Here is a 22,358-nt window from a genome sequence, read left to right on the forward strand (position 1 = left end):
CATGTTTTTTTGAAAAAATTTTATTTTAATTGTTCAAGTACAATTTTCTATCTTTTACTCCCATCTCACCCCACCCACCCAGCTCTCCCTACCTCTTTCCCCTTTCTACCCACCCCTAGTTTTTGTCCATGTGTTCTTTATACTTGTTCCTGTTTTTAAACAATGAATCTAAAAAGATGAATTGGTTTGGCCTGTATCAACTTACAAAAAATTTAAAAGAAATCTATTATTAAAGTGAAACCAAGCAGAAGATATTATTAGTAAGTTCAGTGAGGGCCATGTTCAATCCAGAAAGATTGACCAAACAATGCCATTCAGCCAATCCTTTCCTTTTGCATTTCCTTAAAGATTGGTGGGGACTAGGTTAGTAGGCATCTTTCTTGAGTGCTGTAGAAAAAGAATGTTTCTCTGTCTTCATCCTGTTTGATTATTTAATACCCTCCCCATAAACAACTGGAGCTAAAAGATGCCTTGGTTCCAAGGTAATGGTCAAGGCTTTTTAATTATATTGGTCTTAGTTGACCTCTTTCATTTAGTAGTTTGCCAATATTCAAAATACTTTTTCCTTTCAGTGGACTCTTTTACATGTGTGTTTTTGTGTTTAAGTCTTGTAATGACTTATAAATAATTTGCCTTACCTGTGGCTGTGTAAAGTAAGGTTTAAGCAGCAGTAACTTTATATTTTATCTCTTAAAGCTCTGTAGTACAAAACAACTAGTACTTATTTTGAAGTAAATACGAAATCTATTTGTGGATGAGCAGGTGTTGCCTCTTAAATGATCATCAAATTCAGGTTATATAACCAAAAAGAAAAAATCTATTCATGATTGCCTCAAAAAGAAGAAAATACCTAGGAATAAATCAAACCGAGGATGTAAAAGACCTGTACCTGAATAATTATAAGACACTGCAGGAAGAAAGTGAAGAAAATGCAAATAAGTGAAAACACGTGTCCATGGATAGGGAGAATTAACATATGAAAATGTCCATACTAACCAAAGCGATCTACAGATTCAGTGCAATTGCTATCAGTATTCCAATGACATATTTCACAGAACTAAAACAAGTATTTCAAACATTTATATGGAACCACAAAAAGTCCCACACAGCAACAGTGATCCTGAGAAAGAAAAACAAAGTCGGAGGAATCAAGCTACCTAACATCAACCTATACTATAAGGCCTTAGTAGTCAAAACAGCATGGTACTGGCATAACATTGACAAATAGATCAGTGGAACAGAACAGAGAGCCTAGAAATAAACCCACACCTTTATAGCCAATTAATATTTGATAGAGGAAGCAACACATACAATGGGGTAAAGATAGTTAATTCAGTAAATGATGTTGGGAAAACTGGACATATATACACAGAAAAATGAAACAAGGCCATTTTTTTACACCACACACAAGAATAAATTTAAAATGGATTAAAGCCTTAGATATTAGAGACTTCTGGCCAAAATGGAGGCACAGGTAGATACACTTTGCCTCCTCACACAACCAAAAGAAAGACAACAAATTTAAAAACAAAAATCAGTCAGTACTGCCAGAAAATCTGTTTGGAGGTCCAGCAGCCAAGGAGTTAAAGAAGAAGAGGGACATGGGCAGCTGCAGTAGAGAGGATGTATGGCAAGGTGGCAGCTGGAGGACCTGGTGGTCCCACATTTGTGAGCAGATAAACCAGGAGGAACAACTGTGGAGTGAGACAGACCATGTAACCCAGGGTTCCAGTGCAGGGAAATAAAGGCTCAAAACCTCTGGCAGGAAAAATCTGTGGGGGTTGTGGTGACAGGAGAAATGCCCAGCCTCACAGAAGAGTTCGTTCAAGAGACCCACAGGGTCCTAGAATGTATACAAAAATCACCCACCCGGGAGTCAACAACAGAAAGGCCCAATTAGCGTGTGGATAGCATGGGAAGTGACTGAAGGCTGGCGAGAGCTGAGCAAGCAGCATTGTTCCCTCTTGGACCCCTCATGGACATACAGTGCCACAACGCAGTGACGTGGGTTGCCCCTCCCTGGTGAATAACTAAGGCTCTGCCCCTTACAACATAACAGGTACACCTAGACAAAGAAATATGACCCAATTGAAAGAACAGATCAAACTCCAAAAATAGAACTAAGTGATGAAGAGATAGCCAACTTATCAGATGCACAGTTCAAAGCCCTGGTAATCAGGGTGCTCACAGAAATGATTGAAAATGGTCACAAAATAGGTGAAAAATTGAAGGCTATGCAGTGTGAAATAAAGAATAATATGCAATGAACCAACAGTAAAGGGAAGGAAACTGGGACTCACATCAACAGTTTGGAGCAGAAGGAAGAAACAAACATTCAATCAGAATAGAATGAAGAAACAAGAATTCAAAATAATGAGGAGAGGCTTAGGAACCTCTGGGAAAACTTTAAACATTCCAGTATTGGAATCATTAGGGTGCCAGAAGGAGACAAGGAAGAGCAAGAAATTGAAAATATAATAAAGGAGAACTTCCCTAATCTGGCAAAGGAAATAGACTTCCAGGAAGTCCAGGAAGCCCAGAGAGTCTCAAAACAGGTGTAGCCAAGGCAGCATACACCAAGACACATCATAATTACATTACCCAAAATTAAAGATAAGCAGAGAATCTTAAAAGCAGCAACCCAAAAAACGAGAGTTACCTACGAAGGAGTTCCCCTAAGACTTTCAGCTGATTTCTCTAAAGAAACCTTGTAGGCAAGAAGGGGCTGGAAAGAAGTATTCAAAGTCATGAAAGACAAGGACCTGTGTCTGAGATTACTCCATCCAGCAAAGCTATCATTTAGAATGGAAGGGCAGATAAAGTGCTTCCAAGACAAGGAAAAGCTAAAGGAGCTCATCATCACCACACCGTTATTATATGAAAAGTTAAAGGGACTTATCTAAGGAAAAGAAAATCAAATCTATGAATTGATTTCATAGTAAGATTAGACCAGACTCACAACTAGCAACAAGTGAACCTAAAAACAAAAACAAAAATGAGCTAAGCAAACAATTAGAACAGGAACAGAATCACAGAACAAAAGTTGACTGTGTCTCAGAACTCTGTAAAGTTGTTCTTGTGTTTAATTGATATATAAATACCCTCCCTACCCTGCCCCCATTTTCTTAAAGATATTTTACTTTTTCTTATATGTTCCCATGGAAGAATGTTTAGTTCCCATTTTTAGAAATCAGTTTGGTGGTAATTCCCAGGTATCTGTTCTTCTGGATTTAATCCAATAATGATTTTGTACCTGAATGAAGAAAATCTACCTGGCTCACAGAGGTTTCTTTCCTGGTTAGATTTATGCCCTGACCTACTAGTTTTCTTGTCTTTTCTGTGGTCATAGCACCACATGTCTTGGAAGTGGGTCCTCTGTTCTAATTTTTTCCTGCTCCAAACTCACCAAACTGGATTCTCTGTTGGTTAACTTTGGCATACTCCAGTATTTTAAAGCTTAGTCTTGACCTAGTCTAATGAGTAGAGCTGCCAACCTTTCTTTAACATCCTCTTGCCCATTTTTAAGGCACATATTCTCTGTTGAGAGTCTCTCATTGAGTTTCTGGCTTATAGTCTGAAGGAGGTATCACACAGTGGTTAAAAGCTTGGCACTTTGCAGGTTACTTACTAGCTGTGTGACTGCAGCAAGTTGCTTAACTCTACATGTCTATTTTCTCATTTGTAAAACAGGGTTCTGCCTACCTCTGTCTGTTAGGATTAACAGATGTCCCAAAATAGTGATTAAACATATTTCTCTTTGTAAAGGAAAATCTTGTAAGTCCAGGTCTGAGATGGTGGTTCTATGGTTATCAGCAGCAATCTGCTATCATTAATTTGTGGCTTTCATCCTGAAATGATACAGAATGACTTCTGCAAGTGTAACCATCACATCTGCATTCGAGGCAGCAAAATGGAGCCAATAGGGCAAGGCAAAAACTCACATTGTTTTGTAACCCTTTGCAGGACCATATCCAAAAGTCACACCCTAGTTTTGCTTATATTAACTCTTGGTCTGAACTTGATAACGTGGCCTCACCTAGCAGCTGCAGAACACTGGGAAATACAGGGTTTTATCTTGGTATGGTTGCCACACTGAATCAGGGTTGAGGGTTACTAACAAAGAAGAGAAATAAGTAACTAGCAGCCTCTGTACCTTGACTTAAAGGAAATAATGCATGTAAATTACCTACTACTGTGCCTGGTACCTGGTAACACCTCAGTGAATGCCAGGCATTTTTGTGATCTCCATTAAAAGGTCAGATTACCAGTATATCCCACTTTTTCTTACTACTTTCCACCAATTCATTTGCTTTCCCAGAGGAGTGACATTAATAATGTCTTAATTTTTGAAACTTACAGAGCCAGCCATAGATGATTTCTTTGAAGGCAAGAGACATTAGTAATTGTTCACTTGTTGGAAAACCAGTAGTTACTGTAGAAGTGTTTTCAGCTTTTTTTTATTTCATTAGGATTTATTAACATCAGTGGAGTTAATATATATTTTTTAACTTTGATTTTTAAATTATCGGCCATTTTTCTTTCCTATTGTCTTAAAGACCATTGTTTTGATACATGTTCATTTTCTAAAAGATAAAGAATTAAAATTAATTTTACTTAAAAATGTTATATTACAACCTTTAGTTATATTTAAAGTCTTAGTGTGATACTGACTGAAGATGGGAATGATTTCACTTAATGCATAGCATTGATTTCACTAGTACCTCAGTACTGTTAGGTTTTTATATCTAGCTTTGTTATTTTTCTACATCTCATCTAGTGAATTTTACCATACACAGTTTTGCTCTGTAATAACAAGAGATATAGCATATTTTTCGGACTATAAGATGCACCCCCCCCTTTACCCCACATTTTTTGCTTCAAATTTTTTTCCCCTATTTTTTTCCCCCTAAAACCTAGGTGTGTCTTATGGTCTGAAAAATAGACTCACCTAGGTTTTAGAGAAGAAAAATAGGGAAAAAATTTTTGAAGCAAAAAATGTGGTAAAAAGTGTGTCCTATAGTCCAAAAAATATGGTAGTTGAACCTCCTTTTTTTGCCTTTTATTAAGTACAGTCAGCCTTATATTCCAAAAAATAATAATCTTATTTTATCAAAATCTAAATTTTGATAAGATAGAAGAGGGGAGGTAAGTATAATTGGGCACTAAAATGACATTTTAAAATAAAGCCTACTTCCAGTTCTCAAGGTAGATGAATATTTATATACTGAATCCCAGTGTGTTAGGTTTTTTTGGCTGGGTTGTAACAAACAGACATCTATCACGAATGTCTGTGGTTGCATCTTTTTGGTATGTTTTGTAAATCAGTCACCTATGACTTCTAGATTCTTTTGTTTGGTGTTTCTCTCCCATAATCATCAAACCTTTATTAATAATTATTTAAGTATACAACTATATGTACTCTTTCCTTTTTCTTTCTGTAGTTCTTTTTTAAAATATATACATGAAGTGTTGCAGGTTCGATTCCCAGTCGGGCCACATACCTGGGTTGCAGGCCACAGCCCCCAGCAACCGCACATTGATGTTGCTCTCTCTCTTTCTCCCTCCCTTCCCTCTCTAAAAATAAATAAATAAAATCTTTAAAAAAAAATATATATATATATATATATACACAAGTAGGAAAAATACGCAGAAATAAAGAATTGTTTTGTTAGGATATAAGATCACAGATATCTGCATTTATATTTATTTTTTAATGTCTTTTTCAAGATACATATAAATGAAAATTCATCAAATGGTATGATACCTAAATTAAATGCTCTAGTGCTTTATAAAACCATATTAAATCATAGAAGGTCATCAAATTCAAGCAACTTTTGAGATTAAAGTTAATATCACTCAACAATTCTAAAAATTAGAATTATTTTAAACCTTAAACCTTAAAAATTAGTCGATAAACATTTGTTATAATGAGGCAAAAATCAGTGAGGATGAAATTAAGAAGAAATCAGTATACTTGCTCACTTTTATTTTAATGATACAAAAAAAGTTTGCAAACATCCTGTAGGATAGTAATCAAAATTACTTTTGGGCCTGTCTTCAAAAAGCAATTTCAAAATTAACTAGATTTTTTAAAAAGGGGGGAAAAATACACACACACACACACACACACCCCTAAAACTTGCTTTTAAATGTCACTGTGTACTATGGAATCTGGGTTTGGAAAAACTCGTGTTATTAGGTTAACTTTTATATGACACTTTAGGTATTGTAGCATTTGATGAATTTATATTTGATGCCACAGAACAGTTTCTTTAAGACACATAATAAAGAAATGTATTGCCCTGGCTGGCGTAGCTCAGTGGATTGAGTGCGGGCTGCAAACCAAAGCATCGCAGGTCCGATTCCCAGTCAGGGCACATGCTTGGGTTGCAGGCCACAGTTCCCAGCAACCACACATTGATGTTTCTCTCTCTCTCTCTCTTTCTCCCTCCCTTCCCTCTCTAAAAATAAATAAATAAAAATCTTAAAAAAAAAAAAGAAATGTATTATTGTCTCTTTAATATCTAATTCAGTATTTTTCCTCAAATAACCAATGACTTAAGTAAAACTAGAGTTTCCACATTTTTTGCAGTGTTGGAAAATTAAATGTAGGTACCTTATAACAGTTTATAATATTTATGTAGTGATTTTCACTTGATAGAAAATCTCAAACTATTGTATATTTTTGTCAAGAGAAGTAGGAATGCAGTCACTTCTTTTATAAATTATTTTAGGCAGATTTTAAATTTCATCTTAAATATTTCTCTCTGCCCAGCAATACTTTTCTTTATCACCAATTAACTTTAATATTAGCTTTAAGCTAAGTGTGATTAGGAAGATAAATCTGCTACAGAAGTAACTATTCTATATTTCAAAGATAAATGGTAGTAATTTCTAGGTTGTATGTGATTTTGGATAGGCCATATTTACATCTCTTCTTATCAAAGATAATTATGATTCAGATACTCTAATTTTAATCTTGAATGACATCACTATAATTTAAGACAATCACTGAAATTTATTAAATAGGGGTACCTTTAAGATTGTGTTGTCACATATATTACTCTTCACTGATTTCAAATTGCTGATGGAGCAGATGTAATGATTCATTTGTTCTTTTTTAATAGCTTAATGTATTTTAATAGCAAACTTACAGGAACAGCACAGAAGACAACATTAAAAACATGTACTTGCATGTAGGACAACTCACAAACACCATTTAGTTGTCATCAAGAAATTTACTTATTTTTTTAAAAAAATCCAAATGCTGGAATGGTCCAGAAAATTTAACAGATTTATTTATATTGTTATAAAGTTCAGCTGTTGAAACTAGTTCACTGAAACCTTTCATTGTACATTAATGTTTTATGTCCTCACATTTATATTTTAAAAATTCATACACAAATGAAAATGGAAAAACTGTCAATACCTTATTTCTGCTATTTTCCACTTGCAGTCCTATACTTAGGTTCCCTTTGACCCCATGAGGAAAAAATATCTAACTTTCAGAACTACCAATTACAGGAAGAAGAGAATTTTTTTAAAAGAATGAAATGTTCCCCATCATAGTAGATTCTTAAGCTCACTCTCCATGTGTGTGGTATGCTAGCTGGATGTCTTTTGGCATAATTGTTACACATTTGTCATGGATAGCACACAAGCTGGTGTCCTCAAAAATGCCAACCTGACAGGCCTCTCTTGCCTCCTATAAAACACTCTCTCGAAGCTCAGATTTGTTTGAAGTCCTGATAAATTTCTCACACCAGATGCTGGTAGGGAAGTTTGTGAATCAGAATTTCAGTGTACTTCTTATAACATAATTTCACCAAGTGCCATGTTACCAGGCCTGGAACAATAAAGTTTCTTAACCCTGCAGTAGACAGTGCTCTCCCGAAAGTAGCTTTGGTAGCCAGTTGCTTCCTTGGTATTTTGCCACCAGTCAATTTGTGGACAGTCTGCTTTGTAGGAGCCATGATATAGTGACCTTTTTACTTACCGTCCCTCTTCTTTGGCTGGAGCTCCATGAGCTCTAGAGGCAGCACTGGTGTTAGCCATGACTGCAGCAAACACTGCTTATTTTGTGCAAGAAGTCCCAAAAAGCTTCCTATATAATTTTATACTAATATAAATGAAAACTGTATTTGTCTGGAGCAGCTGAAAGTATATTCTGTGTCTTACAGTATTCATCACAGTATTAAGTCTGTGTTTGTTAAAGTTCTCCCTGCTGTTCATGTCTAAGTGGAAAGTCTTATGAATGTAAACGTGCATATTTGTGCCTGTTATTCATGGTTATATCATGAAGATACCTTTACACAGGATAATAACCACTTCTTATTGAAGGTCTGTGATGGATGAGGCACTTTACATATAATTTAGAATTTAATTTAAGCCTTATAAAAACTAGCAACTAATCATTATCAACTCCACTTCACTATGAGGATGTTGAAGTTCAAAGAAGTTAAGAATCTTGATTACAAATGTGTAAACAAGTTAGTGGGAGTTAATTGTGTTTGAACTGAAGTCTGACTCCAGAGCCCATGTGTGTTTGACTGTGACATTTTTTCTTCATAACACATCAGTTCTGTGGACTGTACAAATCATAAAAAGTTAACCTCCTTTTTATTTAATCTGATATGTGAAAATCTAGATTAACCAATAGACTGGTTTAGGATATTCTTTACTCTTGTGAGATGATTCATGTCATGTTCTTTAAATGACATAATATTAAAAATATTACTTGTGCCCTGACTGATGTGGCTCAGTGGGGTGGGCATTGTCCCACAAACCAAGAGGTCAGTAGATCGATTCCTGGTCCAGGCACATGCCTGAGTTGCAGGTTCAGTTCCTGAACAGAACAACTTTTGAGAGACATCCAGTGGATGTTTCTCTCTCACATTGATGTCTCACTCTCTTTTTCCCTCCCTTCCCCTCTCTCTAAAAATAAATGAACAAAATCTTTTAAAAAAAATAAAAATATTATTTGTTTTTCCAAAATTCAGTTTTTCTCTCAAATTTTAAGAGTACCTACATTATGAGATTTTTAACAAGTGAGGCAAACCTGTGTTTTGGTATCCTATGTTCAGCTCATACTTCATGAATGCCTGTTTTAAGCCAGTTTCTAGGTGTTAGAGGTGAAAGTGGTCTGCAAGAGCAGACATAGTTCCTGTTGGCTCTGGAACTAGTGTACCTGGGTTTCAAATCTTGGTTACATCTTTATATCTTAATGACTGTATGACCTTAGCAGGATTCTAAGCAGGACTCATCTCTGAGTCCCTGTGTCATCTATAAGAAGGAAAGAATAATAATACCTTCTTAGGGTTAATTGAGAATTAATTGAAATAATATATGTTCATAGGATGTCATTTGGCATGTGATAAAATGATAAATGTTACCTTTTATTATCATCTTAAAGATAGCACTTAAAGTATAAGTAATTTTCTTTTTAAAAAAAATTAACTGAACAAGCTTAATCAGTATCATCATCTTCGGTCCGGGATAATAGTTTCTTATATTATTTGAAAAGTCTCTTAAGTGTTTTATTTGTTCTGCGTGCTGCCATATACATTTTAGAAATATAGTACACATAGCTGTGTGTTGTTTTTCATATTTTAAGGGCAGTGCTACAGTCACTGCGGGATATTTTCAAATATAAGGGTATATATATTTGGCTCATGGCAGGTATAGTAACCTACCTTTTATTACCCTTCTTCTGAAATAGAAGATAAAGAGTTACTTTGTGATTTATTCTTTGGTGGAAAGATTGGAGAAAGGAAATCTTCAGTGACTGCAAACAAAAATATTATGGCAGCTTCAGTCTGACTTACAGTCAGCATTTTGTATGATTCTTGATTTTTTTAAAATGGAAAATATTTCCAAATATTTTTAGAAAACAGCAAAATTTAAAAATAGATATTTTCTATACACTTAAAACACAATATGATTATGTAAATCCAAGTGCAAGTAATTTTGAGTTTTAAATACACATTTATGAAAAGTTACACAAGAGTAATCAATCTAGTCAAATTTACTTCTAGGTTATTTAATTGTTTTAGGATATCATGGTTTATCAAAAGCTTGAGGAGGACTTAAATGCATCCAGATAAAATTTTTAGAGAAAGATATAAAAATGAATGACAAATTTCTTTAAGTAGTGGTTTCCATCAATAATAATTTGGTATAAGAGTTAAATTCTCTTTTGTGTGAGTTGATGTAAAACCTTATTTATAATACTTGTAAGGAGATTTGTTCAAATATCTCCGGTAAAAAGATGTCAGGGCTATTTGTATTATCCATAATGAAAAAAAAGTCTTGCTTTAACATTAAAATTGCTACAGTGTTTTTTTATTACCAAAGTCCAAATGCCAAGGAAAAGTCAACTCATATGCAGGGTAGGTATATAAACAACAGTTCAATTACTAAACTGCTAAAATAGATTTCACTATTTTTTCTGTTTTTAATTAAGCCATTTTCAAATACATAAGAGAAAATTTGATGTTTTAGTAGCAGCTTTTTTTTCTTGTACTGAAAAAAAAATAGTGTGGTTAATGTGGAGTATTTTTTTTTTAATGTGAATTTTTAAAGGACTTCTTTGTATAATTTTTAAATATTTCTTTTAGTATGTACAGCCAGCTTTTCTGTTACTTTAGATGTTGTAACTGGAAGTCAGTTATAGATCTGAGAATATTAGCTTTGGTAATTTAATCTAAATTTATATGCATAAGGCAACTTTTATCATATTTGCTAATTTATTAACCTCAGTAAAGATTTTCAAAAATCATTTGTTGAAATTTATTAAAGTTAAGATTTCGTTACAAGTTTTAATGGTTAAACTTTAAAGGAGCAAATTTAAGATATAATTTGATTTTAGAATCCAAAATAAGTGGTATAGAAATAATTAACTGTTATTTGGGAGGAAAAAATGCACTCATATTTAGAGCTAAGTGTCCAGATTATTTTATTGAGGCAGACATATATAAAACTTAATTATAAAAAATAACTTCTTGTTTAGCATGAAGAAATTAAACACAACTCATTGAATAAGAATAATGTTTAGTGATGCTCATTTACTATTTTTGAGCTTGAAAAATGAATATATATTTAGGGTGATACTGAAAATGAACTCCCATATTATTATTATGCCATACCATGTTGAGACTAAGTTATCCACACTGTGTTGGAGCTCAGCCTGAAAAGGCATGAATCTGCTGATTTTTGTCACTTCCAAGACCAGCCAGGGTAACTGCAGCCTGCCAGTTGCCTACATCAATGAATAATACTGTGTGAAATCATCAAGTGGCAATATTTGTTTTAAAAGTGACGTGCGTAACTTTTTATTAAAATTATTAGTACAGGCAAAGAACCTAGTAGTGCTTTTATTTTTATCAAGCAGTTTTCTAGGAATTTTCAGCAATATATCATCAATTCAGCTATAATTCTAGTGTGCAATACAGAAATTATAAATAAGCTTTTGGCTCCTACCATTAAAAATTATATCAATAGCTTTAATACCTTTTTACACTCTATTTGGTTTCACTATGCTCTGTTTTAGTAGATTTGCATATCTATTTTGCTCTCAATGGTTAATTTTACCAGTTCAGTTTCTTTGTAGACTTTTGCCATAAGTAAAAAGGATTTTAAATCTTGTAGCCCCTTCAAATATTTTATTACCATTTATTTAAATAAACAATAACGTACATGCTTGTTTATTGTGAAAATATCCATGACATTCTTGGATTGAAAGACAGCCTAAGGAAAAATAAACAAAGAACAAAAGCATTCAGTCTTTATTTACAATATATAGAAGATCACTGTTTTCATTTTAAGTGTAAGAGACTGCAGGAAACCCTAAAGAAGGACATCTTTAGCAATATAATTTACATACCGTTAGCTCACAGTAATTGATTAGCAGCAGGGCTTTGAGTACAGAGCTGGCTGGGCACAGTATTTGGGATGCTTTTGATGCTGTGCTTTTCCGAAGCTTGCTGGCTGCATGCTTGTTGCCTTTGTTTGTGACACAAGTAATTACTTGATAAAATGAAGTGCATCGCTGTGAACAATTGACCCTTTGGAACAGTCCAGGCTGGTCAGCAGTCTAAAGCCACACTTTAAAGCCATCATTATAGCCTCAAACTTAAGAGTCTCCAGCGTACAGACAAAGGTGTTATCTTCCTTTAGTACAAGCCGAGTGCCATTTTCAGACTTTATGAAGTATTTAAATTGAATGATATTTGACGATATTGAAAACTCCTCTGGAAATCCATCCAGCCTGCTTTTGGACACCAGAACAATACGAGATTTTATCTTTGATATGAAATCAGGAGCATTACAGAAGATTCTCAGTCCTTGTGAGCGATCATGGTTATCTGTTATCTCCAAGAAAGTAGTCTCTCTGGGTGTTAGCTGTTCTTTCTCCCACCTGGATTTCACTTCCTCTGCCAGTCCCTTGAGCTGAAAGAATTCTGCTTCTTGTGCGAGAAGTTGATTTTCTCGAAACCCTTCGGGCAGTAGTAGTTCTCCATTTCGTAGGAAGTTTAGGACATGCCTGAAGAGGAGCCCATCCCTGTCTATGAAATAATGACCATCAGCATCAAATGGGCAGAGGATTTTTCCATTTACTATACCTTCAAGGAAAGTGTCTGGGTACTTGGTCAGTGTTTGTTTTTGAGTAATGTATAAATATCCACCAACGTTTAGCGTCATCAGTGAAGATTTGCAGTTCTTTCCTTGGTCAGCATCTTCCAGGTTGTTGTCTTTCTCTTCATATTCCTTTTCTTTTTCTCTTCTATTTAGTTTACACTCCATTTTTGAAAATGCTATTTGAGCTTGTTCTTTTGGCTTTGAGATTTTTATAAAAGAAACTGCCACACAAACACGCCTTTATTCAGCTCCAGCCTGGTGATAGAATGGAAATGCTGGCAGTGTCGCTTGGCTCTGTCAGCTCAATTTTGCAGTAGGTGGCGTATCAGCTGTATATGCAGGAGCTCTCTGGAGTAAGATGAGGGGGGGGGGAGATAATTTGCATTTAACTGTATCAGGGAAGGAATTTGTTGTGCAAAGATTTTCATGTATATTTTTTGAAATAATAAAAGTCACTCCGAATAAATTGAATTGCCTCTGGCAGTTAAGTGATTACAGCTGTATAATTCTCCAGCTAAGTGAGAGTTTTCATCCATTTCTAAACATATACTAAGGTGTTGCTTAATAAGGTAGGCTTAATATTGAATAATACTGTCATCTTTTGGAGAGTACTATATATTGAATTAGTATCCTTTTTTAAAGTAAATTATAAAAAGGAAACCTAAAGAGAAAGGAATTAGGTGTATAGGATTTTCTCTCCTATAAAATGTCACACATTGCACAGTGGTATAGTCATTTTAGAAACCCAAATGAGAATATGTAAACCTGTCATTTGTGACATTGTATTTGAATTTAATTGGATATTTGTATGATTCTGATTTGGGGTCCTTTAGCAAGAGAGAAGGAATTTTCTTAATATCCTTTAATAAAAGGTTCTGCTTTTTTTTTTTACCCTAAATACAGCCTTCGCAGTAATCATTTACATTTTTTTGGTTAAGATTTCCTATGGAAAATAAAGCTTGTTTCACCCTAAACCTGCTTCAGTACTGAACAAAAGACTTGGACTGATGTAGAAAATATAACTCAGTGTGTGTGTGTGTGTGTGTGTGTGTGTGTGTGTGTGTGTGCGTGCATGCATGCATGCATTTGGGTGAAGATAAGACAGGTTCAAAACACCTGCACTAAAATAGTGTCATGAGACACTGGTTTGTTGTTGTTGTTTTCAGTGTTCACAAAGGATGAAAGGGCCAAAACCTAAGCTTAAAAAAAAAAACTTGGCAGCTGGAATGACATGTGACTGTAGTGTCCCCCTCCCCTCATTTTTTTCTCCTTCCCTTGTAACATGCTTACCTTCCAAAGCATTTTAGTGGTCTGAGCTTTCAGTTTTAGAGTTTAAAGTCCCATGGTAAAAAATGTGGACACTGTCCCCAATACACCGTTATTTGACTGGTCTGACTGCTAAATTATTCTGGAGAACTACATTGTTTTCAGAATTAGACTAGATTTTAGATTAAATTAATTTATATTTCTTTTATATTAAAGATGTTTTTAAATTCTTCAGTGGTATGGTGATAGAAATATTGGAGCAGATTCCTCTAAAAATGCTTAGCTTACATTTTCTCTAAACAAGGTTAGACTTTTTCAGATAAAAAATTATATTCTTAATTATAACAGATTTTGAATTCAACATTTATGTGTTGTTGAGATGATCAGAAGTTCATTGAAATAAAATGCAAATCTAAGGCATAACATGTTTTAGGACTAAGTTTTTGTTTAAAGGCCATGAAATTCATCCTATTTACTCTACTGAAAATAAAATTACACTTCAGAGAATTGTTAGTGTTTTATCTATAATTATAAAGCTTGTTGATAGCTATCACTTGGACTAGAGCTTCCTCTCAGTCCTACATCATTTAAGAGTTTACTGTAAAAGTCTAACAATTTCATGTATGTGTTGACTTTCTTATGTATATGACTTTTTAAGAACTGGTGAATAGATTGGGGGTTTTTAGTACAACTTTGGAAATATATTCATGGAATTTTTATGTTAATCATCACTGCACATGAGTAGTACCATATAATAACAAAAGCATAACAATTTTATTTACAGGTAGAGTCCTCTTTTAATGAAGTTGACAGGACATCAGAACAATCAATAGAACATAACTGTGGTTTAGTGGTAGAAACTGTGCTAGCATTTTCTTTGTATGTTTAAAGTGATGTAGCTGAATAATATGTGATACCAGGTCTGCTTCCTTACAGCCTGTTTGCCCACTTGTAGGTACCCTTCATGGAGAAGTGAAGCTAGTGCTGCTACAGGATGGGCTTCCATGGGTTGGGGAGAGGAGGCTGCAGAAGTTGGACTGCTGACCTCTTCATCCATCACTCACCCCAAGCCTGCCTTATATTTGCTAACTCGCTTACTTGTGGTTTCTGCTGTCTCTTTTTTTTAAACTACTGATACTTGTTCTTTGTTTCTTCTGCTTGCTTTGACAGACTAAACCACCACATCATATGCCTATAACCCGTGATCACTGTTTCTCACTCTACACTTCACTCGGCTGTTCTTGGCTTCCGCAATCCTGACATGTGTGATTTGTTTGCCATCTGTGGCTGGCCACAGTAGTGTTAATGGAAGCCTAGTCTGAGTGTGTGACTAGAATCTCATATCAAACCATAGGACTTTTCTTTTGTGTTCTGTTGCCTCCAACTTGCAGAAAATGGCACCCAATATGATCCACTTTACCCTCATCACTCCCTATTACCCCCATTAAAATAAAGTGATTGCAGTTTACAGAAATTGCAGGGGGTTGTTGGTCGTTGCTGACTATCGTGGTCTACATGCCCCTCGGAGAAAGCCAGCTTGTCTTTTTGTCAGTCAATTCTAAATTTATATTTACCTGCTTGGGGGATTGTGGGGTAGGGAAAGTTTGCCCTAGGTAGTATTAATCAGGTCCGCATAGCCCTAACTATTAAAATGGTGCCAGTACCAAAGCCAAGGGAAACATCCCTGGTTTATATGACTACATTTCTCTGCCTTACTGTAGATACAAACTGGAATTAATCAGTTCAGTAGTTTCAGTAGAAAGGCTTAACCTGCACATCAGTAATCAGTTCACTTAGATCCGCTAGACTTAAGAATTTCATCTGCTTTGTAGGTAGAAGGATTTTTTTAAAAAAGGTAAGGACCCTGTTTTATACTCAGTACCAAAGCCCTTTATTAGAGTTAGATCACCTCTATCTTAGACATCTGTAAACTATGCATAAACAGATCCCTTTAGCCAACTTTGAAGATTTAAACAGTGCCATTGTCAGGTTCTTGGTATGAGCATATCCATTAGTTAGGCCCAATTCCTAACCAAATTCTAGCTAAACTTTTCAGTATATAGTGATGCTGATTTTCTACTGCCTACATTTGGCAGACCTGATTCCAGGCCAGTGGGAGGCATTCCCATTTTATCTATCAACTGATGGGAAATGATGTCATTGACATCATTATGATTGAATGTGAGAAACATTCATTTTGACATTCAGCTATGACTATTTTACTTCAGCGCCATTCTGTATGTTAAAAAAAATAAAGATAAATTGAATAGTGTAGTGTATTAACATTTTAAGAATCAAGAATTTATCCATTCTCTATTTTTAAATTTATATCATCATTTATGCTATTACATTTGTCCCAATTTTTAAAATTTATCCATTTTAATCTGAATCTATTTGAATATTCAAGTTTTATTTTGTTTGGAAATAATAAAGTTTGTCTACATTAGATGTTATCTGGTACTGAGGTTGTACTAACAAAAGTGCATACTACAATACTTACCTACCTTATGTTGCTAATTGACCACAGTGTCTACCCAACTATGCAGAGTGCTTGTGTGCTCCTAGGACTCACCAAATGTAGCCATTGGCAGGAAGGTGATGTGGATGGGTAATTCCAGTCAGATGAGTAGAGTTTTAAAAGTTTTATAGTGTTGGACTGGGTCTTCAAAAAGTCCAGGAAACTTTGCTACATCAGCAAATTTTTAGCCTCATTTGAGAAGTATGGAAAATAAATAAAGCACTATGTATCAAAAGGAGCACAAATAAAAATGACAGACTAAATGAGAAGTGCAAGCAAAATTCCATCTGTATTTTTTTGCCTTTCATTACAGAGGTAATCTTGAAAACAATCTATAAATTACATTAATTAATACTTTAAATGTACATTAGAAGATGAGTATTTTAAAGAAACCTGTTTTATAATTCTGTAAGCAGGAATCATTTAAGTTTTTTAAAATTATTTCTGTCTTTTGAAATGTAGCCTATACATTGTTCACTGGAAAATTTTATTGTAACCAAATGAGAAAACTACTTCCATAAACCATCAAGTGAACATTGAAATTGTATTATTGTATTGAACTCATTTTTATAGTGCTGTTTGGTAAAACAGCATTTACCTTCTCTTTGAGAAGGAGGTGTTATAAATTAATAACCATATAATGGTTATTAATGACCATTAATGGTTATATAATGGTTATTAATTTCTTAGTGACACATAAAGTAATAGTGACTATTACAGTTGACATGCAACGTCTCCAAGTGAAGGATGTGACTTAAACTTATGAAGCTAATATTACTTTGAAATCACTGACCAAAAGGGTCTCAGCTCCCAAATTGTCCCCTACCACTGTTCCTTCTATTATCCTCTTATCTTTAGATACTGTTGTGATTTTAGTGGTGAGATGGTGTGGGAGAGAGAAGGGTGCCTGGATAGCAGAACAGGATATGATGGTTCATAGGAGCAAATGCAGTTTCTTACTCATAGAGAGTAGAGTGATTATAAATTAGGAATGGAGAACTCTGTTATATTGCACATTTTTTGACATTTAACATTTCTGAAATGTTAAGACATTCAGGATATGTGTTAAAATTATTGGCTTGTAAAAGTTTCATGGCAGTATTTTGTCTTTCTTAGTGACACATAAAGTAATAGTGACTATTACAGTTGACAGTATCTTAAATTTGATGAAATATTTGAGCCTGTGAGATTACCCCAGGAAATAAAACTAACAGGGTGAGGAAAAGTGGGAAGGGGTGAGAGAGAGAGAAAAAGATTAAGGCAGCAGTCCTTAACTCTGGCTGCTGCATATTAGAATGATCTAAGGAGGCTATAAAAATACCACTACCTCTTGTCCTCACAAGGAGGTTCAAGTATAATCTCTGGGAGTAAGATTAGTATTTTTTTTAACCTTTGCAGGTGATTGTAATGATCAGAATTGAAGAACTACTTTATTAAAGACATTGATGAGCTAAGGAAAGGGAACTTACCTGAAAGGAGTTCTTAATGATGGGGACATAATTTCTCCCTTGTAGTTGTGAGGATCACTTACTATGAAAGTATCTTGAAAATTAAAAACAACTAAACTAGTATGTGATATCATTGCTGTCACTAATTAAACATGGTGAAGAGAATAGGATGAAATTAATAAAACTTGGATCATATTCAGTTGATTTAAAAATATGCTGTTGATCATCTATATGCATTTCATTAATAATATTGTATCCCTCAACAGTATTGTAATCTTTCCTAAGCACGGGTGTCTGTATTTTACTTCCTTTGTTCCCCTCACCACAGTTAGCATAGTGTGTGGCACTGTTTAACTAAAATATAGCACTATAGTGGAAGTTTTTTCTCCAGGAGACTTAATCTTTCCTATAGGGATTTGTTTTTCTCTCTGTTTAATCACTTTTGCTGTTGTCATTTTAAATTCTTTCTAACTGCAAATGAAGCAGTCAAAGCTGGATTACACCCTTTGATGAAGGTATAACTAAAACTATTACAGTACTATGATTTTCCCACCCCTTTGCATTTATTATTACATTACAGCATTCATTTTTTCCCAAAACATGCAACATCTTTTAGAAATTATTTCCTCAATCTCTTTATACACAGGCAAAAATAAAGTGTACTGTTTAACTTGCAAAACTGATCATTGCCTAGAGTAAGGAAAATTATCCTTAAAACATGCTTAACCAGGAGGCCAATTCACCAGCCGACTCCAGGAACATGGAGGTGAACATGATAAACAGACTGTCCCTCATCTGAGCCTTCATTCACTACCATTTGATAACCCTTCTTCAGGCCCAGATCAACAGCACCTTTCTTGCCAACAATCATTAAATAACCAAGAAGACTCTTGTCATCATCCTCTGCTACAGAAATCTGGGATACATGCGTCTTGGGTATCACCAGAAAATGTGTTGGTGCTCGAGGGGAAATGTCATGAAAGGCAAGACACTGGTCATCCTCAAAAATGACCTTGGCTGGTATTTCCTTGTAAATGATCTTCCTGGAGATCATGTCTCCAACAGGTGGAGCAGCCCGAGCTTTGGCGACCTCCTCTGCCATTGCAGCCTCCTTTCCTCAAGGCTACCAGGAGTAGCATTCATTTTTTTAAATAAAGCTCTATTTTATTATTCTTTAGAGCAACTTTGAGATTAGAGATTGTCTCTTTATAACATCACAACATCATGTCCACATCTGTTAAGAGGTTTTTATATTAAGTATACATGTGATGTAACAAGCAAAAAGTATTAGAACATACAAATGTTGTTTTTAAAATGTCCAGTCACTGTTTCTTTGATCAAAATTCTGTTATGGTTTCTGTAGACTCACAGAACAAACTCACATATGTATGGCCTCCTTCTTTGATTTTCTTTCTTAGCTGACCACTCTAATTCATAGGTACCCTTTGATCAGCATCACAACATCCCTTATATAGGAATATACATCCTTCTTTTCCCCATTCTGTAGGGGAAAAGTTGAAGAGTGGTACCATGAGTGAGGAAGTTGAAATGTTTTCTAAATCTTAAATCTAGTTCTCAAATTATGGTTTCAATATTCTATTTAAAATTGGGGATTCCCAGGGCATTAGGCATAGTTGTAATTTGAATATTATTGTAAGAAAACATATTATGTTAACATAACTTTTGGGAATATTTATATGACTGCTTATTTGTTATTTGTGAGGTAGCTAATCAAATGCTAACTCTGTAAGTTTACTGAAATCTGAGCATGATCGTTTATTCCTAAAATTCCCGAAGACTGGCCCTGGCTGGTATAGCTCAGTGGATTGAGCGCAGGCCTGTGAACCAAAGCATCACCGGTTTGATTCCCAGTCAGGGCACGTGCCTGGGTTGCAGGCCATATCCCCAGTATGGGGTGTGCTAGAGGCAACCATACATTGGTGTTTCACTCCCTCTCTTTCTCCCTCCCTTCCCCATTTCTCTAAAATAAATAAATAAATTCTTAAAAAATATATTTCTTGCCCTGGCTGGCGTAGCTCAGTGGATTGAGCTCGGGCTGCGAACCAAAGTGTCACAGGTTCGATTCCCAGCTAGGGCATATGCCTAGGTTGCAGGCCACGACCCCCAGCAACCGCACATTGATGTTTCTCTCTCTCTCTCTCTTTCCCCCTCCTTTCCCTCTCTAAAAATAAATAAATAAAATCTTTAAAAATATATATATATTTCCTTAAAAAAAGAAGATCTACATTAACTTGATTTAAAAAAAAAATCCCGAAGACTAAATAGAGATCAGAGCATCAATTTACAAATTTGAATAAAGATTGCATTCTTAAAATAGAAGGATTGCAAGTTTCTCTAACTGGTTTGTTAAGATGCCAAGTAGTTTATGTTAATAGGCCATACCCTGTGAACCACAGGCAAAATCTGTGAGGAAAAGATTTTAAATGAGGCAATGGAGACTAGTAGGCATATTGAAAATGATTTACCTTTTAAATACACCTGCTCTGTGGAAATTCTGTCTCTTCACGACTTTTCCAGACAAGGTAGACAAGTGTGATGTAAGTGTGAATCAGGAAAGTAGCTTCAAAAGTCTTGAGGATCAGTCCAAAACCTTGGTTCTAGCTCACTCTTCTGTGTTTCAATGTGAGTTGCAAGTGCTCTTAAAGCCCTCCACATTGAACTGGATCCAAAGTGGTCCTGTGGAAATGCATGCCTGTGTACTTCCTAATGCCAACTGTCTTCCTAACATACCTGCTCAAATTGCTTACATGCCAATGCTACTAAGCACCCTTCCTGCTTGCTTATTACTTTAACTTGTTCAAACTAGGAATGCCCTTAACTTGTAAAAAGTTTAAGTCACTACTTCTCTTGAATTCTTCAATATAGAGTATATCTCAAATTGAGATGTACAATAGGAAGCTTCTCTTAGAGCAGAAGTTTGTGTATTATCAGGTGTTGGACAGCTTCTCAATATTTTGTCATTCTAAGAAACAGTTTCTAATTTTCTACTCAAAGAGAATTTAAGTGTATGTAGGTCTTTTAGAAAGTATTAGAGCAAGCAAAGTAAACACTAAATAGTCAAACTTTCCCAATTAGAGAGGAAGGCCAGTTGTGAGTTGTTTTTCTTTTTTTTTTTCTTTCTTTTTTTTTAAGAGATCTCAGAGATGCCAGGAACTTCATTGCTGAGGCCCAGAGATGGAATGTAACATCTCCAAAATAACACTGCTATTTATGACAGCATCAGAACTGGAAGCCTTCAATTCTTTTTTTTTAACATACTTTTTTAAAAAAGATTTTATTTATTTTTAGAGAGGGGGAAGGGAGAGAGCAAGAGAGGGAAAGAAACATCAATGTGTGGTTGCCTCTTGCACTCCCCCAACTGGGGACCTGGCCTGCAACTCAGGCATGTGCCCTAGACTGGGAATCCAACCGACACCCTTTTGGTTTGTACGCCGGCACTCAATCCACTGAGCCACACCAGCCTGGGCATAGAAGCCTTCAATACTTTTTATAGGATGTGATCTGCATATTTAACTTTTAAGAGTCTTCCTTCAAATTTTTATAGATAAATAAAATAACCATCACCAAAAACATGTGCTCATACTCATTACAATTCTTTTGGTTACAATTAGCAGAAACCAGTTATTAACCAGTGTAGCCAAATAAATAAATAAATAAAAAGGTGGGAGGGTATTGGGGAAGACTTTAGGACTTCCAAATCCTTTAGAAAGGATTTAGAATATATCCCAGCATCCAAAGAAGATGAGGACAAATGGCCAAGCCTAGGAAAAGGTAGGAATTGAGGCATTTCAAAGACTTAGTAGAATGAACTTATGTGGCGTCTCTTTAGAGTGCTGTCATGACCATGTCCCTCCAGCAGTTTCTGGTGTGGGTCCCTTAGTTTAAAATTCTGAGTGAGAGAGAAAGAGATGAAAGCCATTGTACACACTGTTTCCACCACCTTCACTACACTTCTGACTTACTTCCCAGTCTAAATCCAACCCATTTTTCAAGGTCCAGCACAAACATTGTTTTACCTATCACAGCTCTTCTTGATCCCCAGCTGGACATAATCTGTGTGTGTGTGTGTGTGTGTGAATTGTGTATGTCTCTGTCTTAAAGCCCTTATAACCCTTAACAAATTTTACTTTTCTTTCCTTTTTAAAAAATATATTGGGGTGACACTGGTTAACGGAAAGTAATACAAGTTCAGACACACAATTCCACAACACATCATCTGTACCCTGTATTGTGTGTTCACCACCCCAAGTCAAGTCTCCTTCCATCCCCATTTATCCCCCGCCATACCCTCTTCCACTCCCCTCAGCAATCACTACACTGTTGTCCTTGTCTGTGGGTTCTTTCTTTTTTTTCTTTTTTGATCTATCCCTTCACCCCTCTGCTTCCCCAACACATTCTACTTTGTACAGTAGAATCCCACAGCCCATATATGGAAGGACCAGTACTTGATCAGTTAAATTCAAAGGTAG

At 35.3% G+C, this 22,358-nt stretch overlaps 3 protein-coding genes across 3 annotated transcripts in view; 1 reads left to right on the forward strand and 2 right to left on the reverse strand.

Annotated features, from left to right (window-relative positions):
- GTF2F2 (general transcription factor IIF subunit 2) overlaps nt 1-22,358 on the forward strand; it is a 177,915-nt gene that overhangs the window by 49,442 nt on the left and 106,115 nt on the right. The gene's annotated exons all lie outside the window — the stretch shown is intronic.
- On the reverse strand, nt 9,861-12,801 carry KCTD4 (potassium channel tetramerization domain containing 4). Its single transcript, XM_028526575.2, has 2 exons — nt 11,882-12,801; nt 9,861-11,745 (listed from the first exon to the last, which is right to left on the reverse strand). The coding sequence occupies exon 1, from the start codon at nt 12,799-12,801 to the stop codon at nt 12,022-12,024; it is 780 nt and encodes a 259-aa protein (XP_028382376.1). The 3' UTR covers nt 9,861-11,745; nt 11,882-12,021.
- On the reverse strand, nt 17,808-18,970 carry LOC114508601 (histidine triad nucleotide-binding protein 1-like). The gene has a single exon (XM_036011342.1). It carries the CDS (start codon nt 18,968-18,970, stop codon nt 18,608-18,610), a length of 363 nt encoding a protein of 120 aa, XP_035867235.1. The 3' UTR covers nt 17,808-18,607.

Source organism: Phyllostomus discolor, chromosome 11 (assembly GCF_004126475.2).
Source record: "Phyllostomus discolor isolate MPI-MPIP mPhyDis1 chromosome 11, mPhyDis1.pri.v3, whole genome shotgun sequence".
Taxonomy (NCBI): domain Eukaryota; kingdom Metazoa; phylum Chordata; class Mammalia; order Chiroptera; family Phyllostomidae; genus Phyllostomus; species Phyllostomus discolor.